Source organism: Muntiacus reevesi, chromosome 7, assembly GCF_963930625.1.
Source record: "Muntiacus reevesi chromosome 7, mMunRee1.1, whole genome shotgun sequence".
NCBI lineage: Eukaryota > Metazoa > Chordata > Mammalia > Artiodactyla > Cervidae > Muntiacus > Muntiacus reevesi.
Window position 1 is genome coordinate 82,932,429 of NC_089255.1, and position 26,374 is coordinate 82,958,802.

General features: G+C 42.6%; 2 protein-coding genes across 3 annotated transcripts; one reads left to right on the top strand and one right to left on the bottom strand.

Moving 5' to 3' along the window:
• Positions 1–4,527: 4,527 nt before the first annotated feature.
• Positions 4,528–14,201, bottom strand: ACYP1 (acylphosphatase 1). 2 transcript variants are annotated; one of them, XM_065941461.1, is made up of 3 exons: positions 13,893–14,201; positions 8,932–9,029; positions 4,528–4,945 (listed from the first exon to the last, which is right to left on the bottom strand). In XM_065941461.1, the coding sequence occupies exons 1-3, from the start codon at positions 14,056–14,058 to the stop codon at positions 4,730–4,732; spliced, it is 480 nt and encodes a 159-aa protein (XP_065797533.1). In that variant the 5' UTR covers positions 14,059–14,201; the 3' UTR covers positions 4,528–4,729. The 2 variants fall into 2 exon arrangements, with proteins under 2 accessions (XP_065797533.1, XP_065797534.1); XM_065941462.1 differs by lacking the exon at positions 13,893–14,201 and adding an exon at positions 9,439–9,590.
• Positions 14,202–14,328: 127 nt separating this feature from the next.
• On the top strand, positions 14,329–26,113 carry ZC2HC1C (zinc finger C2HC-type containing 1C). Its single transcript, XM_065941460.1, is given in 5 exon segments — positions 14,329–14,445; positions 15,248–16,342; positions 16,344–16,593; positions 22,989–23,072; positions 23,178–26,113. Coding segments are annotated over 4 exon segments (1,485 nt in total). The 5' UTR covers positions 14,329–14,445; positions 15,248–15,266; the 3' UTR covers positions 23,253–26,113.
• The last annotated feature ends 261 nt before the right edge of the window (positions 26,114–26,374 follow it).

Below are 26,374 nucleotides of genomic sequence, written 5' to 3' on the forward strand. Positions count from 1 at the left end.
GAGGGGCTACAGTCCATGGGGTTGCAAAGAGGCATGACTAAGCATGATATTTTATTTGCTTATCATCTGTCTACTCACTAGAATGTGGATATTTGTCTATTTTTATTTGCTGCTGTATGCCTATGGCAAGAACAGTGCCTGGCTTATGTTCAGTTCAGTCGCTCAGTCGTGTCCGACTCCTTGTCACCCCAGGAACTGCAGGCTTATGTTAGACACTAAAATATTAATCCAGAGCTTTCCATCTTAAAGATCTGTAGTTATTTCAGAGCTGGGAAAGATGAAGAGTCAATATAGCTCTATTCTTAATTTACAGATGAGGACAACAAGACTCTGTTCGTTGACTTTTTTGGGTATTTTTCTAATGGAATGAGAGTGGACCTATAAGGGGATTGTGAGATTAGTTCAGTTCAGTCACTCAGTCATGTCCGACTCTTTGCGAACACATGAACCACAGCACGCCAGGCCTCCCTGTACATCACCACCTGCCAGAGTTCACCCAAACTCATGTCCGTTGAGTTGGTGATGCCATTCAACCATCTCATCCTCTGTTGTCCCCTTCTCCTGCCCTCAATCTTTCCCAGCATCAGGGTCTTTTCAAATGAGTCAGCACGTTGTATCAGGTGACCAAATTATTGGAGTTTCAGCTTCAGTATCAGTCCTTCCAATGAACACCCAAGACTGATCTCCTTTAGGATGGACTGGTTGGATCTCCTTGCAGTCCAAGGGATTCTCAAGAGTCTTCTCCAACACCAGAATTCAAAAGCATCAATTCTTCAGTGCTCAGCTTTCTTTACAGTCCAACTTTCACATGCATACATGACCACTGGAAAAACCATAGCCTTGACTAGACGGACCTTTGCTGGCAAAGTAATGTCTCTGCTTTTTAATATGCTATCTAGGTTGGTTATAAGTTTCCTTTCAAGGAGTAAGCATATTTTAATTTCATGGCTGCAATCACCATCTGCAGTGATTTTGGAGCTCAAAAAATAAAGTCAGCCACTGTTTCCACTGTTTCCCCATCTATTTGCCAAGAAGTGATGGGACTGGATGCCATGATCTTAATTTTCTGAATGTTGAGCTTTAAGCCAACTTTTTCACTCTCCTCTTTCACTTTCATCAAGAGGCTCTTTACTTCTTCTTCACTTTCTGCCATAAGGGTGGTGACATCTGCATATCTGAGGTTATTGATATTTCTCCCAGCAGTCTTGATTCCAGCTTGTGCTTCTTCCAGCCCAGCGTTTCTCATGATGTATTCTGCATTTAAGTTAAATAAGCAGGGTGACAATATACAGCCTTGAAGTACTCCTTTTCCTATTTGGAACCAGTCTGTGGTTCCATGTCCAGTTCTGTTGCTTCATGACCTGTATACAGGTCTCTCAAGAAGCAGGTCAGGTAATCTGGTATTCCCATGTCCTTCAGAATTTTACACAGTTTATTGTGATCCACACAGTTGAAGGCTTTGGCATAGTCAATAAAGCAGAAATAGATGTTTTTCTGGAACTCTCTTGCTTTTTCGATGATCCAGCAGATATTGGCAATTTGATCTCTGTTCCTCTGCCTTTTCTAAAACCAGCTTGAACATTTGGAAATTCTCGGTTCATGTATTGCTGAAGCCTGGCTTAGAGAATTTTGAGCATCTTTATTAGCGTGTGAGATGAGTGCAATTGTGCGGTAGTTTGAGCATTCTTTAGGATTGCCTTTCTTAGGGATTGGAATGAAAACGGATCTTTTCCAGTCCTGTGGCCACTGCTGAGTTTTCCAAATTTACTGGCATATTGAGTGCATCACTTTCACAGCATCATCCTTCAGGACTTGAAATAGCTCAACTGGAATTCCATCACCTCCACTAGCTTTGTTCGTAGTGATGCTTTATAAGGCCCACTTGACTTCACATTCCAGGATGTGTGGCTCTAGGTGAGTGATCACACCATTGTGATTATCTGGGTCATGAAGATCTTTTTTGTACAGTTGTTCTGTGTATTCTTGCCACCTCTTCTTAATATCTTCTGCTTCTGTTAGGTCCATACCATTTCTGTCCTTTATTGAGCCCATTTTTGCATGAAATGTTCCCTTGGTATCTCCAATTTTCTTGAAGAGATCTCTAGTCTTTCCCATTCTGTTGTTTTCCTCTATTTCTTTGCATTGATTGCCGAGGAAGGCTTTCTTATCTCTCCTGGCTATTCTTTGGAACTCTGCATTCAGATGGGAATATCTTTCCTTTTCTCCTTTGCTTTTTGCTTCTCTTCTTTTCACAGCTATTTATAAGGCCTCCTCAGACAACCATTTTGCCTTTTTGCATTTCTTTTCCATGGGGATGGTCTTGATCCCTATCTCCTGTACAATGTCACGAACCTCTGTCCATAGTTCATCAGGCTTTCTGTCTATCAGATCTAGTCCCTTAAATCTATTTCTCACTTCCACTGTATAGTCATAAGGGATTTGATTTAGGTCATACCTGAATGGCCTAATGGTTATCCCTACTCTCTTCAGTTTAAGTCTGAATTTGGCAATAAGGAGTTCATGATCTGAGCCACAGTCAGCTCCAGGTCTTGTTTTTGCTGACTGTATAGAGCTTCTCCATCTTTGGCTGCAAAGAATATAATCAATCTGATTTCGGTGTTGGTCATCTGGTGGTGTCCATGTGTAGAGTCTTCTCTTGTGTTGTTGGAAGAGGGTGTTTGCTATGACCAGTGTGTTCCCTTGGCAAAACTCTATCAACCTTTGCCCTGCTTCATTCTGTACTCCAAGGCCAAATTTGCCTGTTACTCCAGGTATTTCTTGACTTCCTACTTTTGCATCTCAGTCCCCTATAATGAAAAGAACATCTTTTTTTGGGTGTTAGTTCTAAAAGGTCTTGTAGGTCTTCATAGAACCGTTCCACTTTCGGCTTCTTCAGCGTTACTGGTTGGGGTATAGGCTTGGATTACCATGATATTGAATGGTTTGCCTTGGAAACAGAGATCATTCTGTCCTTTTTGAGATTGCATCCAAGTACTGCATTTCGGACTCTTTTGTTGACCATGATGGCTACTCCATTTCTTCTAAGGGATTCCTGCTCACAGTAGTAGACATAATGGTCACCTGAATTAAATTTGCCCATTCCAGTCCATTTTAGTTCGCTGATTCCTAGAAAGTCAATGTTCACTCTTGCCATTGAAGGAGTCTTTTGGGCCTAGAAAAGAGAACAACAGTCTCAAAGGCCCCTTGCTGAATCATCTAACTTCAGAGAAAACAAAGCATAACTTTAGTTCCATCCTGATGCTCCAGGCCAGTTGCATCTATCTGGGACTTATCACGCCCTGTCCAGAAACCTTCCACCCCCTACACCCGCTCAGAAGACTTATCACCCCTGCCCAACTACAAGTGTCATCTCAACAAAAGAATACTCAAAATATCCCACTTGATTGATGTTTCCCTTATCGCTTCCACAAACCTTCCTATAAGTATGAAGCCTCCCTGATCCCTTTCGGCGCTCAGCCTGGTCGTTTGGCCGACTGTCGCCCCTCCTTGCCTGAATAAAGGTAACCTACTTCTGTTGAGGTCGTCTTTCCTTTTCTGCCTCGCCGGAACTATGCCTTACAGCCATCTCCTGTTTGACCATTTCCAATTTGCCTTGATTCATGGACCTAACATTCCAGGTTCCTATGCAACATTGCTCTTTACAGCATTGAACCTTGCTTCTATCAGCAGTCCCATCCACAACTGCGTATTGTTTTTGTTTACTCTTAATTACCTCTGTAAAGGCCCTCTCTCCAAATGTAGTTGCATACTTAGGTATTCAGAGGACTTCAACGTGTGAATTTGGCAGGGGTGGGAGGGTAACATAATTTAACCCATAGCATCAGTTTATGTGAATGCCTTACCTGGAGGACAGAATGACAGCAGAAACTCCAGAAAATGTAAAATAGTTAGTCCAAGATATCATTTGTGTATGTGCTGTGCTCAGTCGTGTCTCTTTGCAACCCCATGGACTGTAATAGACCGCTAGGCTCCTCTGTCCATGAGCTTCTCCAGGCAAGAATACTGGAGTGGGTTGCCTTTTCCCGCTCCAGGGGATCTTCCCGACCCAGGGACTGAACCTGGGATATCCTGCATTGGTAGGCGGGTTCTTTACTATTGAGCCAACAGGGAAACCCAGATATCATTTGGACAGCTAACAAATTGAACTTTAGGATTTTGGGGGTTTTTTAATATTTATTTTTATTTACTTATTTGGCTGCACAAGGTCTCAGTTGTGGCATGTGGGGTCTAGTTCCCCAACCAGGGATCAAACCCAGGGCCCCAGCATTGAGAGCTCACAGTCTTAGCCACTGGACCACCAGGGGAGTCCCAGGATTTTTGTTCTTATTAGGTACAATTTCCTGAAGAAAATTTCGTGGAAACTATTAAAAAGAAATGAGTAAAAGTAACTGCTTTTTCTTTCAGACTTCCTTAAGTTACCTCAAAGTTCTCTTCCCAAAGATGTTCACAGAGTAAATGCCTCTTATTTTGCCCAAAATGAAGTTCATCAAAAAGAAAAGAAGTATCTTACACAGAAGGTTCTGTTTTTATTGATTAGAATTGTGTGGTTTTCATTCTTTTCATCACACATATAATACACAGTAACCAGCAAGTAACATGCTAAAATAACTTATTGACAAATTCTAATATTGAACACAGAATAGTTCTATCTCTATTAACAATGAAAAACAAAACCACTCAGTATCTTGGAAAATTTAAATGCAGGCCATTATTTCACAATTTGGAAATCTGCATAGTCCAGCTTTACGATGACCTTCTCATTGTGGAAGCTTGCTCGGTCGATGTGCGATTTGGGACTTCCTTTTGTCTCAAGCCATTCCTGCATATGACGTACTTTGGAGGTGGGCCCTTGCAATTGTCCTTGCACTGTGCCCTGGTCAGTGTTCTGGACCCAGCCTACTAATCCAAGCTTTTTACCCTCAGCCTAAGGGAAAGAAAAAGACAAAGAAGAGAAATCCAGTGAGACTGAACAAAACAAATTGAGACTACAATCTCTTGCCAGAACCTTGGCCTACAATCAAGCCACTGAAACTAATTTGATATTGTCCAGAACAGTCAAAACAGAACTACAGCAAGGAGAATCTCATTGCTGATCTTAATGTGAAGTGTTGACCACTTGACTCCATTTCCTTCTTCCACCCTATAAAACCCAGGCACCAGCATTTTTCACTGCGTAGTCAATTTGATTAAGTACTAAAGATTTAAGACCAAATCTGATGTTTTCAAAATGATTCTCTAAGGCTGATTTTTGTTAGGATACTGGACTATATCTTGTTCATTTTCCTTCTCCTAATCAAGAATCTAATATATTAAATAGAAAAAAGCATAAAGTTATCAGATCCTTCTGTTTCTCTTTAGCCAAGACCATACCTAAACAAACCCAGATGATTAAGTGTCCATTAAGTGTCCAATGACTTAAGTATCTTTAAAGATCATTAGAGAGTATTTCACAATTTCCTGGGCAAATCATTCCATTGTTCTCACTGTAAAGAAACAGTCTAATCCAAGGTCTTTACCTTGCATTCAAAGCCCATTTTCTCTCATCCTCTGAGAGAAGGAAAAAGTTGCTGGTGATCAGCCTCTAAACAACTACATTTCATAAGACCACATTAACTATTGTTTCACTTGACTTTCTTCTGTCTAAATAATCACAAGGCCTTTAATGTTGAATAAGCTTAGGAAAAACATCTAATCATTGTAACTGCTCTTTTCTTAGACTTTTTATTGTTCTTTCCTATAAAGCATTAACTGTGAAATAACTGAAAATTGGGGGAAAGTAGCAATGTTTCAGAGGCAATTTTATTTTTGTAAAATTTCCAACTAAGGATTTATAAAAGTTATTGCTTGTTACATTCTATCTAAATAGAAGGAGTTGGATTACAAAAGAAAATGGGAGTTAACAGGACTGCATGTCCAAATGCTGGACTAGTGATCTAGTAAATATGGGATATTGCTAGAGTTGGCCAAAGAAAATGTTATGCAGAGCAAAAGTATGTTTGATGAGGAACTGAAGTATTCATCAAATCAGTTATGTTCAAAGCAAAGACATGTTTGCATAATGAACAAAAGAGACTTCGGTCAAATAACAGTTTAAAGGATATGGAGGAAATTAAGGAATCAAGAAAAATAAGAGATATCTACAACATGATTAAGGGTTGTAGATTGAAGCATTAAAAAAGAATACAGAGAACGGATTTGAATAAGACTCCATGTCCCACTGACTTTGTGCAACAACTGCACTCTCTTCTACTTCATGTTAACCCAGGGGAGTGGGCTGTGCCTAGTTCTTAGTTACCTTATATGGTAACTTGCTATAAGAAGGATTGTGTGGAGGTTTTGAGCAGGAGGTTATAATAGTTTGATACACTTTAAACTGCAGTGTGATTTATCTGAATTCCTGAGAGTAAACAAAACACTCCCAACTTTGACAGATGTTGAGAATAGGGATTTCCTATGGCTTTTTATCAGTGCACTGGATTCTGTTCTTATTTTTAAATGGTAACACAATATTGCTGACTCATGTTCAGCTTTGACTATATATCTAAACAAGCAAGCAGTGCTTTCTCCTAAGAAAATTCCCAGGAGCTGATCCTCCCTCATAACCATATTTCCTCTTGAACAGTCATCTGCAAACATTTTAAAGATTATAATCACCAATTCTAGTCTCAATCTCAAAAACAAGGTACCCTCAAACCAATAACCTAGACCTTTCACATTAAGAAACTAGAAAGAGAGCGGCAAACTGAACCAAATCAAGCAAAAAAGGGAAATAACAAAGATTAGAGCAGGAGTTAATAAATAATACAGGGATAAAGAAAACTTCTCTTGTGGTAGAGTGGTTAAGAATCTGCCTTGCAATGCGGGTTTGATCCTTGGTAGGGGAACTTATTTCCTACATGCCCCAGAGCATCTAAGACACACGACCCACCCCCACCCCCCCAAACCCCAACTAGGGAGTCCTAGCTCAACAACAAAAGATCTGCAGGACTCAACAAAGATCCTGTGAGCCGCAACTAAAAGACCCACCACAGCCAAATAAATAAATATTTAAAAATTGTTTTTCTGCATTCTTTTATTATCTCTTTACATTGAGGGGTGGGAGGTGCTATAAAGATGGGCTCTCCTGCCATCTGCTCCTTTTCCCTCAACAACTTTTATTAATCTTCATTAATTTTTAATCCATTTATTAAGCCACAGGAACTTACCCTACATGAACGTGAAAATTGCTCAGTTGTGTCTGACTGTGACCCCACGGACTATATAGTCCACGGAATTCTCTAGGCCAGAATATTGGAGTGGGTAGCCTTTTCCTTCTCCAGGGGATCTTACCAACCCAGGGATCGAACCAGGTCTCCTGCATTGCAGGTGGATTCTTTACCAGCTGAGACACAAGGGAAGCCCAAAAATACTGAACTGGGTAGCCTATCCCTTCTCCAGGGGGTCTTCCCAACCCAGGAATCGAACTGGGGTCTCCTGCATTGCAGGCAGCTTCTTTACCAACTGAGCTATCAGGGAAGCCTACCCTACATGACTGGAGGCAAAGCTATCTGAAACATAGCTCTTGCTATGACTTTCAGTAATTCTTTTCTTCCAACAGGCACTCATATATGAGCAGGGGACAGGAGGAACTGATTTGCAGATCACTGGAAAAAGAGGTAGTGACACTTAACATTCACATTTCAAAGATTCAGGTTTGAACTTTTCAGTGGCTTTGGCAAGTTCTGCAGTCTTAACTCATTATCTCTGGGGTTGGAGATACACTGGGAAGGCAATAGCCTGATACTCCCCTATAGAAAACAGAAGGCAAACTAAGATTTCATCTTTGTCATTAAGGAAGATTAGTGAAGTCAAGGCAGAGGCTGTCAAAAGTCTGTTCATTCCCTCAGTTACTAATATGTCATAGTAATACCAGGCTCCATGTTCAGTGTTACTATTACTTACCCTGGAATGAATAAAGTATTTTCATTAGAAAAGTTCACCTGGAAAAGGTGTTGTTGCTTAGTCGGCAAGTCGTATCCAACTCTTTGTGACGCCTTGGACTGTAGCCCTCCAGGCTCCTCTGTCCATGGGATTTCCCTGACAAGAATATTGGAGTGGGTTGCCATTTCCTTCTCCAAGGGATCCCCAAGGGATCTTTCTGACCTAGGAACAGATAGAACCCACATCTCCTGGATTGGCAGGCAGATTCTTTACCACCGAGCCACCTGGGAAGTCCTCCCCTGGAAAAGGTACTTGTTCTTTAAAACCTAAAATGAGCAGAATTAAGGAATTAAGTAGGGGAATGGGAGAGGATTGAAGAGAAAAAAAGGTCTGAAGAAAATGCAACAGCTACAGAGGAAGCAGTTACATAAATTACAGTCATTTAAATGTCATCTCTGATCAGTGTTAACTTTTCTATAAGAATTGTGATTTCTTTTGATGATGCCCCAATAGGGAGAACTGGAGAAGCCCTTTCTCTTTGTAAAAGCGAAGCTCATCCATATGTGTGTCGGTACTCAATACCACTGTTAGACCAATAATAACAGCAGACAAAGCTTCCAGTAGGGATTCCCAGGTGACTCAGTGGTAAAAGAACCCACCTGCCAATGCAAGAGACCTGGGTGGAGAAGATCCCCTGGAGGAGGAAATGGCAACTCACTCTAGTATTCTCCCTGGGAAAATCCCATGGACAGAAGAGCCTGGCAGGCTATATAGTCTGTGGAGTTGCAGAGTTGGACACGACTGAGCATGCACGCACACAGAAAAGCTTCCATTTGCGTTGTGGTTTACCCATTGCAAAGCATTTTCATACCTATTCTTCCACAAACCACCTCTTTGCCATTCAGTTACCAAAGAGCCAGCTTCTCCAAAGAATATTTTTCGGGAACATGTCTCTTGTTCCCATGCTGATAAGGTAGGTAGGCCACATACCTGAGTGTACTTACGGAAAAACACTCCTTGCACCTTTCCAAAAATTTCATAATCCACTGATATCAGGGTATCCCCTTCTGCCATGCTCATGCTCAAACCTGTCAGAGACCAGGATAGCAGAAAAGTAAAGGGCTCATTATCCTACTCCAGGGCCTCCAATCCCTAGGCAGAAAGAGTCACACCCATACCTCTACATCCTTAACCACTGCGACCTCTCCCTGACCTTACGGTGCCCGTACTTCGGATACGTATAAGCGCGGGTGTCTGAAGTAACGGGAAGACACCTGCAAGGGAGCTTCGGGTCGCGACTGCCCACAGAGGCCTCTTTTGGGGCAATTACCTGCTTATCCAATTACGTCCCTACAACCCATCCCCGGTCCCGCTCCCTTTCCATCCTTCCCTCTTCCCACAGACCTGTCTTCCACGCTGCTGCCAGTACCCCCTCCTATTAAATTTGAGAGCTAATCGAACTCATGGGCACGCCCCGGGTCCCTATCCCAGGCTCACCCTCCTTGTCGTCCTCTCAAGCGTTAGGGACTACCCGGCAGACCACCAGGCCAACAGTCACCCGTAACCGCTGCGCCCGGAAGCTTAGAGGGCGGCTCCTCCTTCGCCGCCTCTCCTGTCCATCACCTCCACCGACCAATCACGCACGGTGCGCTCGGCCCAGAGCCCGCCTAGAGGGTGGGATTTCGGGAGGCGCGTGTCTAGGAGCGCCCGACCCTCGGGTTGGGAAGGATCTGTCCAGGGTCTCGGCCACGACTCTACTGACCGAGTCCTCATCCTACCTTGGTCACTAAGCGCACCTCTTTTTTTTTTTTAAGTTTCTCCTGAGGAGAAGGACGAAGACGAAGAAACACTTGAGATCAATCTAATCATTCTGTAAATAATTACTGAGAGCCTCTGTGTGCCAGGCACAGTTCTAGGTGCTTGCCACACATCAACGAACAGAAAGGATCCCTGGATTGGAGGAGCTTAAATTCTGGAAACAGAGACGGACGACAAACAATAAACATCATAAACAAAACAAAAAAATTAAATTCAAGACATAAAACTTTTCTGCCCTTTTCCTCAGTTCTCCTCCAATTCTGGGTCATGCCTAAGTCTGGAATTGGTGGCAGCAGCAACAAGTCTAGGAGGTCGCATGCAAGGTTATTTCTCCCACTGTGATTATGGAAGCTGCCCACCAGTCTACTAAGTCTACCTTACTAAGAAAACTCTAAACAATGCTTATCTAAAGCAACTAATCACAAGCACAAACAAACCAGGGCTCCAGAATCACAACTGAATCAGTCAACCTAAGCCAAGTGATCAAGTTGCATGAATTTCTTTAGGGAGAGAAGGGAATTGTCAAGGGGAGTTGTGGGTGATGATTGTTAAAAGTAGGGTCATCTTGTGTGTATCAGTCACTCAGTCATGTCTGACTCTTTGTGACCTCATGGACTGTATTGTAGCCCACCAGGATCCTCTGTCCCTGGAATTCTCCAGGCCAGAATACTGGAGTAGGTTTTCATTTCCTTCTCCAGGGGATCTTCCCCACCCAGGATTGAACCCAGGTCTCCTGCATTGGAGGCAGACTTTTTACTGTCTGAGCCACGAGGGAAACCCAAAGGTCACCTTGCAGGCATTTATATCCAGATATCCTATGATTAAGAATGCATATGGGGCTTCCTTGGTGGCGCAGTGGATAAGAATCTGCCTGCTAGTGTAGGGGACTTAGGTTTGATCCCTGGTCCAGGAATATCTCACGTGCCACAGAGCAACCAACTCCATGTGCCACAACTACTGAGCCTGTCCTCTAGAGCCTGAGAGTCACAACTACTGAGTCTACGTGCTGTAACTACTGAAGGTCAAGTGCCTAGAGCCTGTGCTCTGCAACAAGGGAGGCCACCTCAATGAGAAGCCCTTGCACTGCAACAGACAGTAGCCCTCACCTGCCACAACTAGAGAAATCCTGAGCACAGCAATGAAGAGTTAGTGCAGTCAAAAATAAACAAAAAAAAAAGTTATATATATATAACTTGTGAAGGTAAACTGTGGTGCTTACTGTTGCTCTTTGGAGTGCTGTGTACCTTACAACCCTCCATAAGACTCCATGTGTAAATATGCCAGGTTGGCAAACTTGGCAAGGTGAGATGGATTTGCAGGCCATGGAAATTCATTATTCCATTAGTTTCCCACTACAAAGTGAGGGTCCAGATCCTGCAGAGTCATATGACCTCAGTGCTGGTGTGGGGGTGGGAGTGTCGTTGGAAACTGGATTGAATTGTCATGCTAGGCAATATTTGAAAATAATGCTGAACAGAGTAACTGGCTGATGTTATTTCTTTAAAATTTATTAAAAAAAAAAAACTAGTTTCTAAAATAAATGGAAAAAAAAACCCTAGTTTCTCTGTAGCATTAAACTATTGACTAACTACATGTATACACACTGTAGGATATATAAAGATGGATGGTATATAATCTTTGTCCTTAAAGAGCTTTTTATTTCAGTAAGGGGCAAATATGCATGCAAATGATGACAATGCAATGCACAACGTGAGAATTCAGTTCCATGAACATCCACTGAGAGCTCATGACAAGCCAGCCCTGTGACAAAAAATATTATGAGAGCACAAAGGAGCAGAGAGATTCCTTCTGGCTGGCAAGACTGGGAAAGCGTTCTTGGAGGAAATGGCATATTACCCAAGGTTACACAACCACAAAGAGTAAGTGATGGAGCTGGGATTTAGTTCCAAGCAGTCTGAGTACAGAGCCTACTCTGTACTGAATGCTATGTTCTACCACCTTCCAGTACATGGAGTTGGAGTAAGGCCACTGAGGTAAGACAGTATAAGTAGTCAGATGTGGCTGGACCCTGGGTGTATATTACCCAGTATACACTACTGATAAACTACTGGGTATAAATCAACCCTGGCTGTACATTAGGACTTTGGGGGAAAGTTTGCAAAAGACTGATACCCAGGCCTTACCTCCAGAAAAACTACTTTCCAGGTAGCCCTAAAACACAGCTAGGGTTGACTCTGGGAAGGCAAGGCATGTTTCAACTCTATCCTGTAGGTAAAGAAGAAACCATTGGGTAGAATGATAGGCTCAGATGTATTTAGGATTTAGGATAGGGACTTTCCTGGGAGCCCACTGGTTAACCTCTCAACGCACATTCGCTCCCCATTCAGGAAACTAAAACTCAAACATCACAACTAGAGAAGCTCCTACACAACAGAGTGAAGACTCAGAACAGCCAAAAGAAGCAGATGTATAGCAGGAGAGTGGTGCTGTCCCAGTGAGAAGTGAGGAAACTCGCCTAGGGTAGGAGAAATGAAAAGGGAGGGACATATATAAAAGACACTGCAGAATAAATTCAACAGAGCCTGCTGACCAGTTAGAGAGAAGGGGTGACAAATAGGGGGGAGTGGAAGATGACTGATGTTTCAGCATGAGAGGGAACACTGAAGAAGTGGCTTGGGAAATAGGGAGGTAATCACAAGTTTGTTTTCTGTCATATTGACTTTGAGATACCTGAGGAACATTCATGTGCATGTGCTACGTGGGCATTTGGAAACTTGAGTCTGTAACTAAGGGACAGAACTAAGCTAGATGCCATTGAAACATAGGTGAGAACTGAAATTTCAGCATTTGGTTGAAATCATTACAGAAGAGAATGTCTGAAATTGCATTTATATGAGAAATAAGCTTTGGAGAACAACTGTATTTGGGAGGCAGGTGAGGAAAAGATGTAAATGCAAGAATATGAAAGAAGATGGAAAAAGGACATGAAGAAAGAAACCAAGAAGGCACAGAGAAGCAAGTGAGAAGAGAGTACCAACGGAGAGAAAAAATCAATAATGTCAAATGAGTAAGCTGAAGAAATAGCAGCTTTTGTCTTTAGGGTCATTGGAAGGTCACTGGTAGCCTGGCCAGTTAAAAGCGGAGATGAGGAAACCAGACCACAATGGACTAGACAATGAGGGAGAGTCAAAGAAGTGGGGACAGCAAATGTAAAGCTTTCTATTAAGAAGTCTTGTGGAGGAGAAAGGATTGGAACCGTAAGGTGAGAGGTGAGGTCAAGGGAAATGAAGCCTTTTTTTTTTTTTTTTTTTGTAAGGCAAAGCTAAGCATATTTTAAGACCAAAGAAGAGTGTGTGGATGGATACAACTTGAAGTTAACAAGATAGATGGGTATGGTGAGTCAATTCCTGGAAGGTACTGAAAGGGACTAAGTCAAGAGAACTCAAGGAAAGACAAAGATTTTTTCTTCCTCAGAAACAAGATGGAAAAAAGTCAAGATGGAAGGAGGCACCCTGGGAAATTCTGCCAGGCTAAAGAGGAGCTTTTGGAGTTAATGACAGGCAAGCCCCATGCTGAGATAATTGGGACCTTGAAAAGAGTGAGAAACGTCTGGAAATGCATACACAGAGAAGGCAGTTGAGACAACTAGGAGAGAAAACAGGGCATCAAAAGACTGCTTTGGAGCGCCACCAAGGAATTTATAACATGTAAAAACTGCAATTATGACATGCTTAAGTAGCAATACTGACCACTGCTGTCTATATTATTTTCCATGTGCATGAATCTTTTTAAGTAGTTACAAGGGAAAAAGAGTAAGCTGCCTGTTTCAAACAGCTTGCACAAATGAACTGAAGTATGAAGACAAATAAACTCTCTTTTGATGTTAACGAGTTATGGAATATCTTTAGGGTTGAAACCAGGTTACACTGAGTATTTTGGATCTGGTGGTTAGCTTCATTATCATTACACTTGTCTGAGTCATTCTTGGGCCCTAAGAAGACAAGGCCAGAGTTACCACATGAGAGGAAAACATTATATCAAAATAATGAGATTGGCTACAAAAACTTCCCCGGAAAGAGACTGCGTAGCAAAACCTAGCGGAGTTGCTAAAATCTGACGCAAGCTCCAAACTATGTGCGAGGAAAAGCATGGAGAAAAGTCGACAGCCGTACCTGGGGCCCGTACCAAGCAGCCGAGCGTGCCAAGAAAGGCGATCAGCATGCCCACTCCAGCTAAGAGGAGGGCCGACACCGGGATCTTGCGGCAGAATGACCGGAGGGCGGATCTAGGCGCTCCGTCTTTTGCCAGAGAAGGGCACACCCCTTGATCGGAGAGCATCGCTCTGGGCAAAATACAAGCTCTTTGATGGAGCCCCAGAAGAGCCTCTCCCACCCCCTACCCACGTTCCCCAAAGGCAGGGCTGGACGGAGCTGAAGAGTTGGCGGGACACCCCGTCTAGTGACACTGCTGGACCGCGCCCGCGGCCCGGGCGGCCCGGGGTGCGCGGACTGCGCTTGCGCACGCCCCCTCCCCACCCCACCCGCTCAGCCACCCAGCGGTGGGGCGGGGCTGGGCACGCGCACGTGCCCCCGTCTCCAGGAAACGGGAATAACAGCCGCCCTCTGAGAGCGCCTGCGCGGCCGGCGGCTGCGGGAGGGCGTGTGGTCCGGAAGCCTGAGTCCTGCGGCTTCCCCTGAGCGGGAGCCGCCTCCAAAAGAGCCTCAGGTACGCGGAAGGGCGGGAAGGCATGGGGTCAGCGCCCTGATCTCCCAAAGGCCCGACGGACTGAAGAGCCGAGGGCTTGTCCCCGAAGCGGAGTCACAAGTCGGGGACGTCCCGGGTGACCCTCCAGGACAGAACGCAAATTCCGCGTTCCCATCTAAACCCGCGGTGGCGGGTTTGTGTGGATCATGTGGTTCATGGGTGAGGGTTTGGCAGCCAGGCACCTGCTGCATGCCCCGAACCGGCTCTGTGCTCTTTAGGATCAAGCTCGGTTCCAGCAGGAGGGAAGCCCTGGGAGTTTTTGTGCCGGTCACTTAGCAATGGGCTGCAGCTTTCTCGCCTATAAAATGATGGGGCTGGACTCAGAGTCCTGCGTCCCCCGAATTCCAGTCCTGTAACTCTGGGCGAATCCCCAGCGAGGGGAAGCTGCTTCTCCTGTGTCACAGGCCTAAAAACTGACTTTCAATCCAGTAACTCTTTCCATCTGCTATGGAGTGTATTATTGTGTGTGCGGGAGCCTCGCTGTGTATGGCAGAGACTGGTAGTGATATAAAGGAAAGGTAGGTGGCAAGAACACCTGTGTCACACTCCTTTTTCTGTCCTCAGAACCTAATAAGCACCCACAGAACACAGTAAGCATTTACCAAATGCTTATTGAATGAAAGCTCTGGTGGACCCAGTACCAGTGTCCCTAAAAAGTCTAAGGGAAAATGTGGGTAGGCAGATGTAGAAACAGTTATACTTTAGCAGTGGAGGTGAACCTCAGACAAACTCCTCACATATGTCTGGTTTAACTCTCCCCTAGGCTTCAATCCAGGCCCTGAATGGCTGGTCTCCAGTTGGCGTTGCCTCTGCCTATGGGCGTTATGCTCCCACATAATAAAAGGGATGCTCCAGAGCTCCATTCAGCTAAGCAAGACCCCTATAGAAAAAGTGACTCTTCCCAGCGGTCCTCTGCAGGGCACCCAAAGAACAATTTCCAGCAGAAGCTTTTGGGTAACCAAGAACTGATGCTGGATAATCTCTACGCTCACCCCAAGTGGAACCCCTGCACAAAAGCCCAGAGCTATTCGTATCCCCACTGTGCTGGAATGAGCCAGCACAATCCAAGGAGCAATCCCCAGGGCCAAGCCAAGGGTTTGTTTTACACATCAGACCCTCAGTCCCAGTATTCCAAAACAAATGACCAGGAATTTATCCCCTTGACAAAGAAGCGAGTGGGGGTGGACCGGGCATACCCTTTGAAACCTGTGTTTCATCGGAAGTTCCATAGTACAGGTGAGGCTGGCACTGATGGGGACCAGAATGCTTCTCCAAGAACCCCTGAGCCAAGAAAGTATTTGTACAGTAGCTTTGGTTCAAGGAACTGGGTGAATTCATTGATGGTTGGTCCAGTTGCTGCCACTCAGGAGGAAAGGGTCATGGCAAATGCCAGCAGGACAGAGTGGATGCAAATCCAAAGACTAGAAGCTGCAGGGGAGAGCTTAGGGGAGGAAATCCGCAGAAAAGAGACTCTTCTGAGGGAAAAGCTGAAGAAGATGGAGGAGGAACTCAGAAGGATCCAGAAGGAAAAAGAACAGGCTGAGGAAAATGAAAAAAGAGAGCTACAGAGAATGGTGCTCTCCCGGAGGAGAGTTAAAGATAATAGCATCACCACGTACAAACCTATCTTCTCTCCAGCATTCGGGTATGAGGAGGTCTTCAACAGAGACACAGGAGAAGATGAAACTTGGGGACAATCTGAAGAGAATTCTAGTCCATTCCATTTCTCTGATTATAGAATTCAGAAGCTCAAAAGGGAAAGACTGGTGGCAAGCAATAACAAAATCCGAGACCCAGTCTCAGGGCCATTGAAGGAGAAGTTTTCTCAAGCTCCAGAAACACCGCTCAACACTTTGGAGATACACCAGCAATTCTAGCTCATCCTGGGCACCAGACTCTTCAGGCTCCAGATGTCCCACTGAAGAGCCAGAACTGGGCAAGTGCAGCCACTGTGGCCGAAAGTTTCTCTTGCTCAGGCTGGAGAGACACTCCAGCATCTGCCGCAGGATGCAGGGTTCCAAGAGGAAAGTGTTTGACTCCTCCAGGGCCCGGGCCAAGGGCACAGAACTAGAGCAGTACTTGAACTGGAAGGGTCCAGCTTCAGTCAAGGTAACAAGGGCCTTATGGATTTGCCTTTGAGTGGGGATCATTTTTAAGAGCCTCTTATGTCCTCATCCATTTTCTTTAGAAAGATTTCATGTATCTTATAGGGAGAAAGAATTCACATTTGATTTATTGATTACTACTGTGTGCCAGTCACAGTGATGGGAGGTTTTCATATGTTCCTCACTACAGCCCTGTGAAGATTTCATTATCTTATTTTATCAGTTCGGTAATCAAGATTCAGGTTAATTTGCTTATGATCACAAACAGCTTTAAATGGCCGCATATAAATCTGGGTCAGAATGATTCCAAAATCTAGACTTAAAAGAAAATGTCGTTTTGATTACATAAGTAATAAACACTTACTGTAGAAAATTTAAGAGAATGAAAAATATAAAAAAATATTATGAAGCATTTCACTACCCTGACAAAATTCCTCATTCTTTATAATATATTCTGCCATCACCCCAAATTAGGACTTGTTACCACTCCTGGAACTCTATCTACTTTTCCAAGTTTGGCTAATTTTGCTATACCTTCTTAGTAAATAAATGAAACACATGATTAAGTTTGGAATTCTTTTTCTCCCCATTTAGAGTATAAACAATCTAAAGGTGGAGGACTTTATTTTTTAAATAATTTTTATTGGAGTATAGTTGATTTACAGTGTTGTATTAGTTTCAGGTGTATAGCAAAGTGAATCAGTCATATATAGGTATATCTCTATATCTATACACACACACTCGTCTTTAGATAGGTCATTGCACAGTATTGAGTTTCCTGTGCTATACTGCAGATCCTTATTATCTATTTTATATACAGTAGTGTGTATGTCTCAATCCCAGTCTCCCAATTTATACCCCCCAACTCCTCCTTGGCAACCACAAGTCTGTTCCCTACATCCATGACTTATTTCTATTCTGCAAACAAGCACATTTGTACCATTTAAACAAAAATTTCCACACATGAGTGGTATCACATGATATTTGACTTTCTCTTCACTCAGTGTGACAATCTCTAGGTCCATCCGTATTGCCACAGATGGCATTATTTCGTCCTTTTTTTATGGCTGAGCAATATCCCATTGTGTATATGTACTGCATCTTTATCCACTGCTCTGTTGATGGACATTTAGATTGCTTCCGTGTCTTGGCTATTGTAAATAGTACTGCTGTGAACATTGGGTTGTGTGTGTCTTTTTGAATTATGGTTTTCTTCAGATATATGCCTAGGAGTGATTTTTTTTCTGGGATAGCAGACTTTATTTTTGGTGAACATTCCTAACTGTAGAAAAACTAGGTTGTAAAAAGTGACTTCAAGACACTTCCATACGTTTGGGAGAACCTCACAAGCACATGTGGACAGTCAGATCAGGAGAAGATTGTCTGGTTATACCTTGTCAAGGTTACACCACTGGGATTGTAAATAAGTGTTTCTCAAAGTATGGCATGCTGACAAACATTTTTTATTTTAGTAATTTTAATGTGTATTAGGCAAGACCAAAACAAGCCCTTGATTTCTAGGAATATTGACTAAAGAAAAGTAAGGAGGATAAAGTGAAAGTGGTCTGCAAATGACTAAAATGTGGGAAAGCCTAGACCACATGATCGAAAAGCCCTGTCTCTAAACTCTGAAAGCATTATTCTATTTTCATTTCCTTCCAACCCTCCCCACTGCTGCGCTAGCACTTCTTGTCCATTGGCAGTTTATAGTTTATGTGTGTATTTGTGGGGCCTTTAAAAACTCACATTTATGTGATGGCTGTTAAGACATGTTTTTTGCAGTTAGAGTTATTTCTTTTAGTATGGGAAATGACTACAAGAAAGTAATTTCTGTGTTTATCGATGCTCTCCCTGAAATCCTGTTGCCAATGAGAAGTCAACATTTTGCTCTTGCAGATAATGATATGATCACAGGTTCCTGTTCTTTCCTGTTTTCTTTCTGGTCAACCTAATAATCCACTGGGGAATTCTTTGTCCCACTGCAGTGGTTTATTTCTGACCAGAGCCAAAAAGAACTTTGTATTTCTTAAATTCCCAAATAGCATAGCAATGAAGCAAAACAATTGGATTTCTGAGATTAGATGCCCTGGCTTTGTGGAAACTTGTTTGAGGAAACATGTTGTGTTGAGGATACCATAGCAGAAAGTATCTGGATTGAGATGCACTCCCTTCCTTGACTGTCTTGAGTCTTTTCCCCAAGCTTGGTGCCTCTGCAAGTTGAGTGGTTTGTGTCTGTCATTCCTTCTGTGTACTCACAAGAATAGACGGTTTTTCTCCTCTCCTTTATTATTCACATAATTTCCAATAGACTCGTACTTTTGGTCTCTCTACTGTACAACGTGCATATGAGTGTAAGAGACTACATCTTTGTGCTTTGTGATTCATAAGTGTTAATTGAACTTCAGTACAATGAAGAATTAAAGTGTGAGTATCATATGGTTGAGGAACTTTCCCTTAATTCTAAAGGTTGCTAGATACCATCTCTAACACCGATTCTCTTACCTTGTCTCTCTCAGTAAGACTCTCCTGATGGATCCTTCCTTTCCTTTTGATAACATCTCTTCCTATATTCATCGCCAAGTAGCTACTTGCCTTTTTTCCCCTTCTTTTTAATATTAATTTTATTTTCATCTAATATTTGAATACATTTAAAAAATCACGTATTTCTAAGTGACCTGTAGTGCAGATCAGCAGTCTTCTGCCTCATCCCTCTCTCACCTTTCTTCTGCCCCCACAGGCAGTTCTGATAGGTGACTCTTCTGGAATGTCTATTTCTAATATACTTATTTTCTTGATTTATCAGTTTTGCACATGATCTGTTCACCTCCACTTATGGACACTGTGGGTTCATATCCCCTCTCCTCCCACTTCTGTTCTTCTGTTGTAGTGAAATCACAATTTTGGGTTAAACCAGTAGTCAGCTATTTATGTGATAATAATCACATAAATTTTGCTCACTGTTCAGTGAACAGAATCTGCCCCTACCCACATGTACTGAGTTAATAATTGACTCATGTTTTAATTTGTTTGGTTTCCTACATACCTATCTCAAATGTTTTTTTCCCCCTAAATGGTCCTCCTAGGTTCAGACACTAGTTAATGTTTTTGTAACTGCTCAAACACTTCTCATTGTCTATCCATTTGATTTTTTCATTCTGAAACCTCCCTCCCATTTTTTCCTTCCTGCTCCAGTCCAGACTGGTTCTTCCCCAGGCCTGGTGCAGACCTGTTGTCTTGAACCTTCTCTTTGCTTCTCTTCTGTTCCCAGCATCTTGTGTCTTCCTTTTTTTTGCTTGACTCCTTGCTTTGGAGAGGCTTGTTAAGAAAGGTGAATGGAGGCATGTTGTTTTTTCTTTTTTCCTTGTCATGGGATGAATGAAAATATCTATACAATAGTCTTATTTTTGACTGATGAATTGGCCAGGTAGAGAATTCGAGGTGGAAATTATTTTCTGTTAGAACTTTTATGATAGTTTACTACTAGCTTTTAGCATCCTGTGTTACTGTTGAGAAATCTGATGCCATTTTGTTTCCTTCTCCATTATATGAAATCTATATATTTTTGCTTTTTATCCAAGTTTATAGGATTCTCTCTTTAACATGAAATTCTACAGTGATTGTGTTGGGTAGTGCTTAGGCCATTTCAATCTCAAGGGTAGGGACTTTTATTTCTAGGACTACTTAGTGTCTTATTTATTTAATAATTTCCTCCTTGTCCTGTTTTTTGGAACTCCTATTGGTTGGTGTTGGATTTTCTAGATTGACTTTCTAATTTTCTGATGTTTTCAACCTTCCATTTTAATTCTTTTTTCCCATTCTGAGTAATTTTTCTGACATTATTTACAACAGTTCTGTTTTTTAGTTATCACAGTATTAATATATAATAGTTCTGGTTTTCTCATTACTTTTTCATAATATATATATTCTCATTTCATAGACAAAAGCTCTTCTAATACTCATTTGTTATTATGACTTTTAAATAAAATTTATTTTTGATTGGAGGATAATTGCTTTAGTGTTGTGCTGGTTTCTGCCACGCATCAGCGTGAGTCAGCCGCAGCCTGCCTCTTGAACCTTCCCGTACCTCCCACCTCGTCAGCCCAGCCGGGCTGTCAGAGCACCTGGCTAAGCCCTCTGCATCATTCAGCGGATGCCCGCTGGCTTTCTGTGTCACACATGGTAGTGCGTGTGTCTCAGTGCCGCTCTCTTCTTTTCCCACCCTCTCCTTCCCCCGCTTTGTCCACGAGTCTGTTCACTATGTCTGCGTCTGTATTGCTGTCCTACAAATGGGTTCGTCAGTACCATTTTTCTAGATTCCACATATATGTGTGAATATGCAGTATTTGTTTTTCTGAGTTACTTCACTCTGTATAACAGGCTCTGGGTTCATCCACCTCACTATCACCGACTCAAATTTGTTCCTTTTTATGGCAGAGAAATATTCCATTGTATATATGTACCACAATTTCTTTATCCATTCATCTGTTGATGGGACATCTAGGTTGCTTCCTGGCCTAGATGTCCTGGCCACTGTAATAGTGCTGCACTGAACACTAGGATACATGTGTCTTTTAGAACTGTGGTTTTCTCAGGGTACATAGGCCCAGTAGTGGGATTGCTGGGTCATATGGTAATTTTATTCCTAGTTTTTAAAGAAATCTCCAAACCGTTCTCCCTAGTGGCTGTATCAATTTACATTCCCACCAACAGTACAAGAGGGTTCCCTTTTCTGCATACCTCCTCTAGCATTTATTGTTTGTAGATTTTTTTGATGATGGCCATTCTGGCTTTCCAGGTAGCTCAGTGGTAAAGAATATGCCTGCGAAAGCAGGACACCTCCGTTCAGCCTGTGGGTTGGAAAGATCCCCCGGAGGAGGAAATGGCAATCCACTTCAGTATTCTCTCCTGGAAAATCCCATGGACAGAGGAGCCTGGCAGGCTACAGTTAATGGGGTTGCAGAGTTGGATATGACTTAACAGAGAGATAGAGCATTCTGACTAGTGTGAAGTGATATGTTGTAGTTTTGATTTGCATTTCTCTAATAATAAGCAATGTTGAGCAAATTTATCATGTGTTTATTAGCCATCTGTCTTCTTTGGAGAGATTTCTGTTTAGGTCTTCTACCCATTTTTGATTGAGTTGTTTATTTTTCTAATATTAAGCTGCCTGAGCTGCTTGTATATTTTGGAGGTTAATCCTTTGTCAGTTGCTTCATTTATAACTAATTTTTTTCCATTCTGAGGGATTATCTTTTCATCTTGTTTATAGTTTCTTTTGCTGTGCAAAAGCTTTTAAGTTTAATTAGACCTCCTTTGTTTATTTCCATTACTGTTGGTGGGTCATAGAGGATCTTGCTGTGATTTATGTCAGTGTATTCTGCTTTTTTTCTGAGTTTTATAGTAGTTTCCAGTCTTACATTTAGATCTTTAATCCGTTTTGAGTTTATCTCTGTGTATGGTGGTAGGAGGTATTCTAATTTCATTCTTTTACACATAGCTGTCTTGTTTTCCCAGCACCACTTACTGACAAGACTGTCTTTTCTCCATTGTATATTCTTGCATCCTTTGTCAAAAATAAGGTGTCCATAGGTGCATGGGTTTATCTCTGGGCTTTCTATCTTGTACCATTGGTCTAAATTTCTGCTTTTCTGCCAGTACCATACTGTCTTGATGACTGTAGCTTTGTAGTATAGTCTGAAGTCAGGAAAGTTTAAAGTCAGAGCTTTACTCAAATGTCTAGTGATCTTTGTCTGTCCATTCATATTTAAGTGGGGCTTGTTGACTGAAGGCTTTCATATTAGGGTTATCAAACAGTGAGCCTGTTAAGTGGGGTTGCTCAGAGTCAGCATTTCAACTTCTCTACCAACTGCTTGATGCATCCAGAGAAATCTCGTCTCCTATGAGGGTGCCAGTGTGCCTGGTACTCTGGAGGATGGTGGGGGACACAGTATATCATGTACGACTTGCCCTTAATCCCATTTCACCTCCTAGATAACCCTGTTCTCCATTGTGCCTGGATATCCTGAGTCTGAAACCTGTCTGGTTCACTTTCTCCAGAGAGGGTGTTGGAAGTGCTGGGCCCTTGGATGTACAAGGTGGAGAGGAGCCATGGGAGCCAACCTATTCTCAGCCCTGTACCTCCCTCTTTCCACTACCTGTATTTCCAAGCATTAAGCCTCTCAGGGAAAACTAGCTTGCCTCTCAGTGATATTTGCCTTTGCAGGCCCTTAGGTTTAAGTATCTCCACTCTGGCAAGTCAGTTATTGTTGCTCCTTTCCTGTTCTCTTTGACCTTGTGTATTAACACCCTTTTAACTTCCTTACTGTAATTCTAACGGAGACTCAGGAAAGGGATGACCTAGACACCAAGTTAAATGGTTAGTCTTTCTTCAACTTACAGGCCAAACCTCCTCGGAAGAGCAACTGGAGACAGAAGCATGAATCCTTCATCCGTACCCTCTGTCAGGCTCAAGAGTTCCAGCAGGTGATTGCCAAAGGTGGAAACCCCTCAGACCTGCCTCCCATCCTGCCTGTAGAAAATCCAGACTATATTCAGTGCCCTCACTGTAGCCGCCACTTTGCTCCCAAGGTGGCAGAGCGGCACATTCCCAAGTGTAAGACCATCAAGAACCGTCCTCCGCCTCCAAAAAAGCACGACAGTTGAGCAGACAACAGTGGAAACCTCCTCGATGGTCCAGAAGGCTTCTGCTTCTCTCGAGCAGTAAGTAGGAGTATAGTAATTTGATGCAGAGCAGAAAGAACTAAAACTTTTACATATCCCAGATCTGCCTGCAGAGCTGAAATCAGTGAAAAAAGAGAGACCCATTGCTAAGCAGCAAGATGCAAAAGGCCTCAGCTTCCCATTAAATCCCCACGTCCTGCTGATGTGCCTGATGTAATTGCTTTGAGAACTGATGGCTGAAGAAACTTAAGAGCGGTGAGCAGGCTACATTAAAGCTCTCCTCTCGCAAGCCTGATTGTGGTTTGTGCTAGTATAAGTGCCTGCATTTGTTGTGCCTTCTTGCCACTGCCTCTGTATGTATGTCTGTGGTTCCGGATAGCTCTTCTTGTTCTTGTGAGAAGTTGACTCACTGGTGTCACAGGATCATGCATGGCATCTCTTATAAAAAATACACTTCTGCTCTAAGGCAAATGACCTCCCTGGTACATGCTCCTGGCAGAATGTCAATGCAAATATGTCAGGTTAGGGCGCCAGTATGTCCTAAACCCTCCCCATGCTGGGCTGTGTAATAAAGGGAACCTCATCTTTATGTACTTTACAGGGTAGGGATGGGGGAAAGCACACTGTGTCTCTTTTCTAATGGATTTCATATGTCAAAAAAAAAAAAAAAAAGGAAGGAAGGAACTTTAGTTTCAGCTGCTGCTAGTACTCTGCTTTCAAATCAGTTTGGTTTGATGACTTTTAAAATGACGCAGCAAAATGTACCCTCAAAGCAAGCTGGGACATTTCAGTGTCACATGTCTGTACTGATTATATCACAGTAAACCTCTCTTCTAGAAAGTAAACTTTGAAGGAGATGCCAGATCTAAAATTTTCTCAGCAGAATCGTGCCTACTGCAAGTAACCTTCATAATAAGGCATTGAAAAAATAGGTTTGGGGAATTTAAAATTAAATAATAAAATCAGTGAGTCTTAGACTTGTCAGTGGAGAAGGAAATGGCAACCCACTCCAGTATTCTTGCCTGGAAAATCCCATGGACAGAGGAGACTGGTAGACTACAGTCCATGGGGTCGCAAAGAGTTGGACACGACTGAGTGACTTCACTTTCAGACTTGTCAAACAGGAGAAGTGATAAGGCAGTGTCTGATGGGGGAAATATCAGTTCAGGTAGAATGAAGTGAGCACAACAGATCTGAAATACTAATAAGATTACTGTCCTGAGAGCATTACTTAAACTGTTAGTTTAAAATACTGGAGAAAAGTCAACGAAGCTGATCCAGGCAAAGGGGGCTGTGCAGACCATAAAGCCATATTTACTAACTACAAATGGCCACTCACTCTTGTTCCGTTTCCTCTGCAGCTTCTGCCAAGTGGCTGGGCCAACAGATCAGACCAATTTGATATGCCCATCTTTAAGGCATTAGCTGTGAAGCTGCTGGACACTAGGCTGAAAACAAAATCATATATCTTTTAAAAAACAGCATATAATGCTTTATGCTTTTCCTGTTACAAAGAAAAAGAGGTATAACATAATGGGGCCTCTGGTTGGTCATTTCAAGAAACCTCACAGAGAAACACCAGATATTTAACCCAATATATACAGTTCCCTGGCAAGTTTAACAAGTTACCCACTTTTAGGTTTCACACTTGACGGTAAAAGCAACAGATGATGAGAATGAGTGGTGGCCAAGGTCACAAAGTGGTAGCCTTTGGACTGCTTTGCTTCACAGGTGTGTTTTGACTGACACAGCATTAAAAGTATAATCTGACGTTTAAAAACGGTGATATGGAGCATGTTTTGAAAAACTGGAAGTTCTGGAAACCCTGGGCCTGCAGCTCTGCTCAGCACCGAGTGGGGTTCGGAACCAGCTGCTCCTTCCAGACGGGGCGGAGCGGAGAGAGCACCAGCACCACCCACCTGCTTCACTTACTTGTCTGTCTGGTCAGGACCCCTGGATGATGTTACAAGGTCACAGGCCGGGGCCTCCAGGGAGAAGGAATGTGTGTGGGGGGAGCACTTTCTTATCCTGCTAGAGAGATAAATAATAGTCAATGCCCTAGTGTTCCCTTCCATCTCAAAATGTTTAGGCCTTGATTACAACAGGAATATCCATTAGCCTTTTAAATTTAGCTTGATTGGATCTTTGGGAAGAAGTAAGAACACTTTTTCTAAGTCTTTTCCTGGATAGCAGAGGATGACAGAGGATAAATAAATGCTGCTTGTTAATGTCTCTGTGTTATACTACAGTATCCAAGAACCTTTAGTAAGTAGACGCTATAAATTTTTAAAGTTCAAAAGGTTAAGCAACAGGAAAAAAATCTCACAGTGAGACTCACTTCGTTGAAAAGTATATGCAGACACGCTGAGACAGTATTAACAGCAGTCTGTTGAATGCAACACCTCACCTTTGGCCAACATTTGCTGTATGTCATCAATTTGTTACTTTTCACAGCTACACAGGAGGTAGCAGAGAAATGATATAGTGTGTTCCTCCTTAATGTTCATGATTCTGTGAGATTTAGTGATCAGCATGAACCACTAAATTATCTCTATGGTTAATCACTGCAGTGATAAATGATTTTTTGCTTTGTGGCTGGAAGGAACACGTTTTGCAGTCCTGACTACAGCCACTATGCCCTGACACTATCATGAATAATACTACTTTGGAGGCCCAGGGATGCTCATTTGAAATAATTTATTTACAATACATCCTTGCACCAGAGTTGTTCTATTATGAATGTTTCCAAATATATGGCAAAATCAAATGAAATGTGAGTTTAGGTCTGTTCTTGCTTCTAACTTTAGTGAAGTGTTCAGCCAAGAGAAGTTATAACTTGGCTGTGCTATGTCAGGGAGACCAAATACAGTTCAGCCTTTTTGAGGGAAAACAGTTTTATAAACATAAACTGGCAGTATCACTTGAAAAAGCCCACTATGACTGAGGAGATAAGTACAAGACATCACCCTTCGTCTTTTAATGGCTCATGTTTTTTTTCCTTCTGCGCTTTAAAGCACTATATTTTAGAAGTTTGGGGGTTGGGGGAAGAAAGTTGTAGCAGCAAAAATGATTCTATTACCGAGAAAAACAAATTGGAAAGAAGC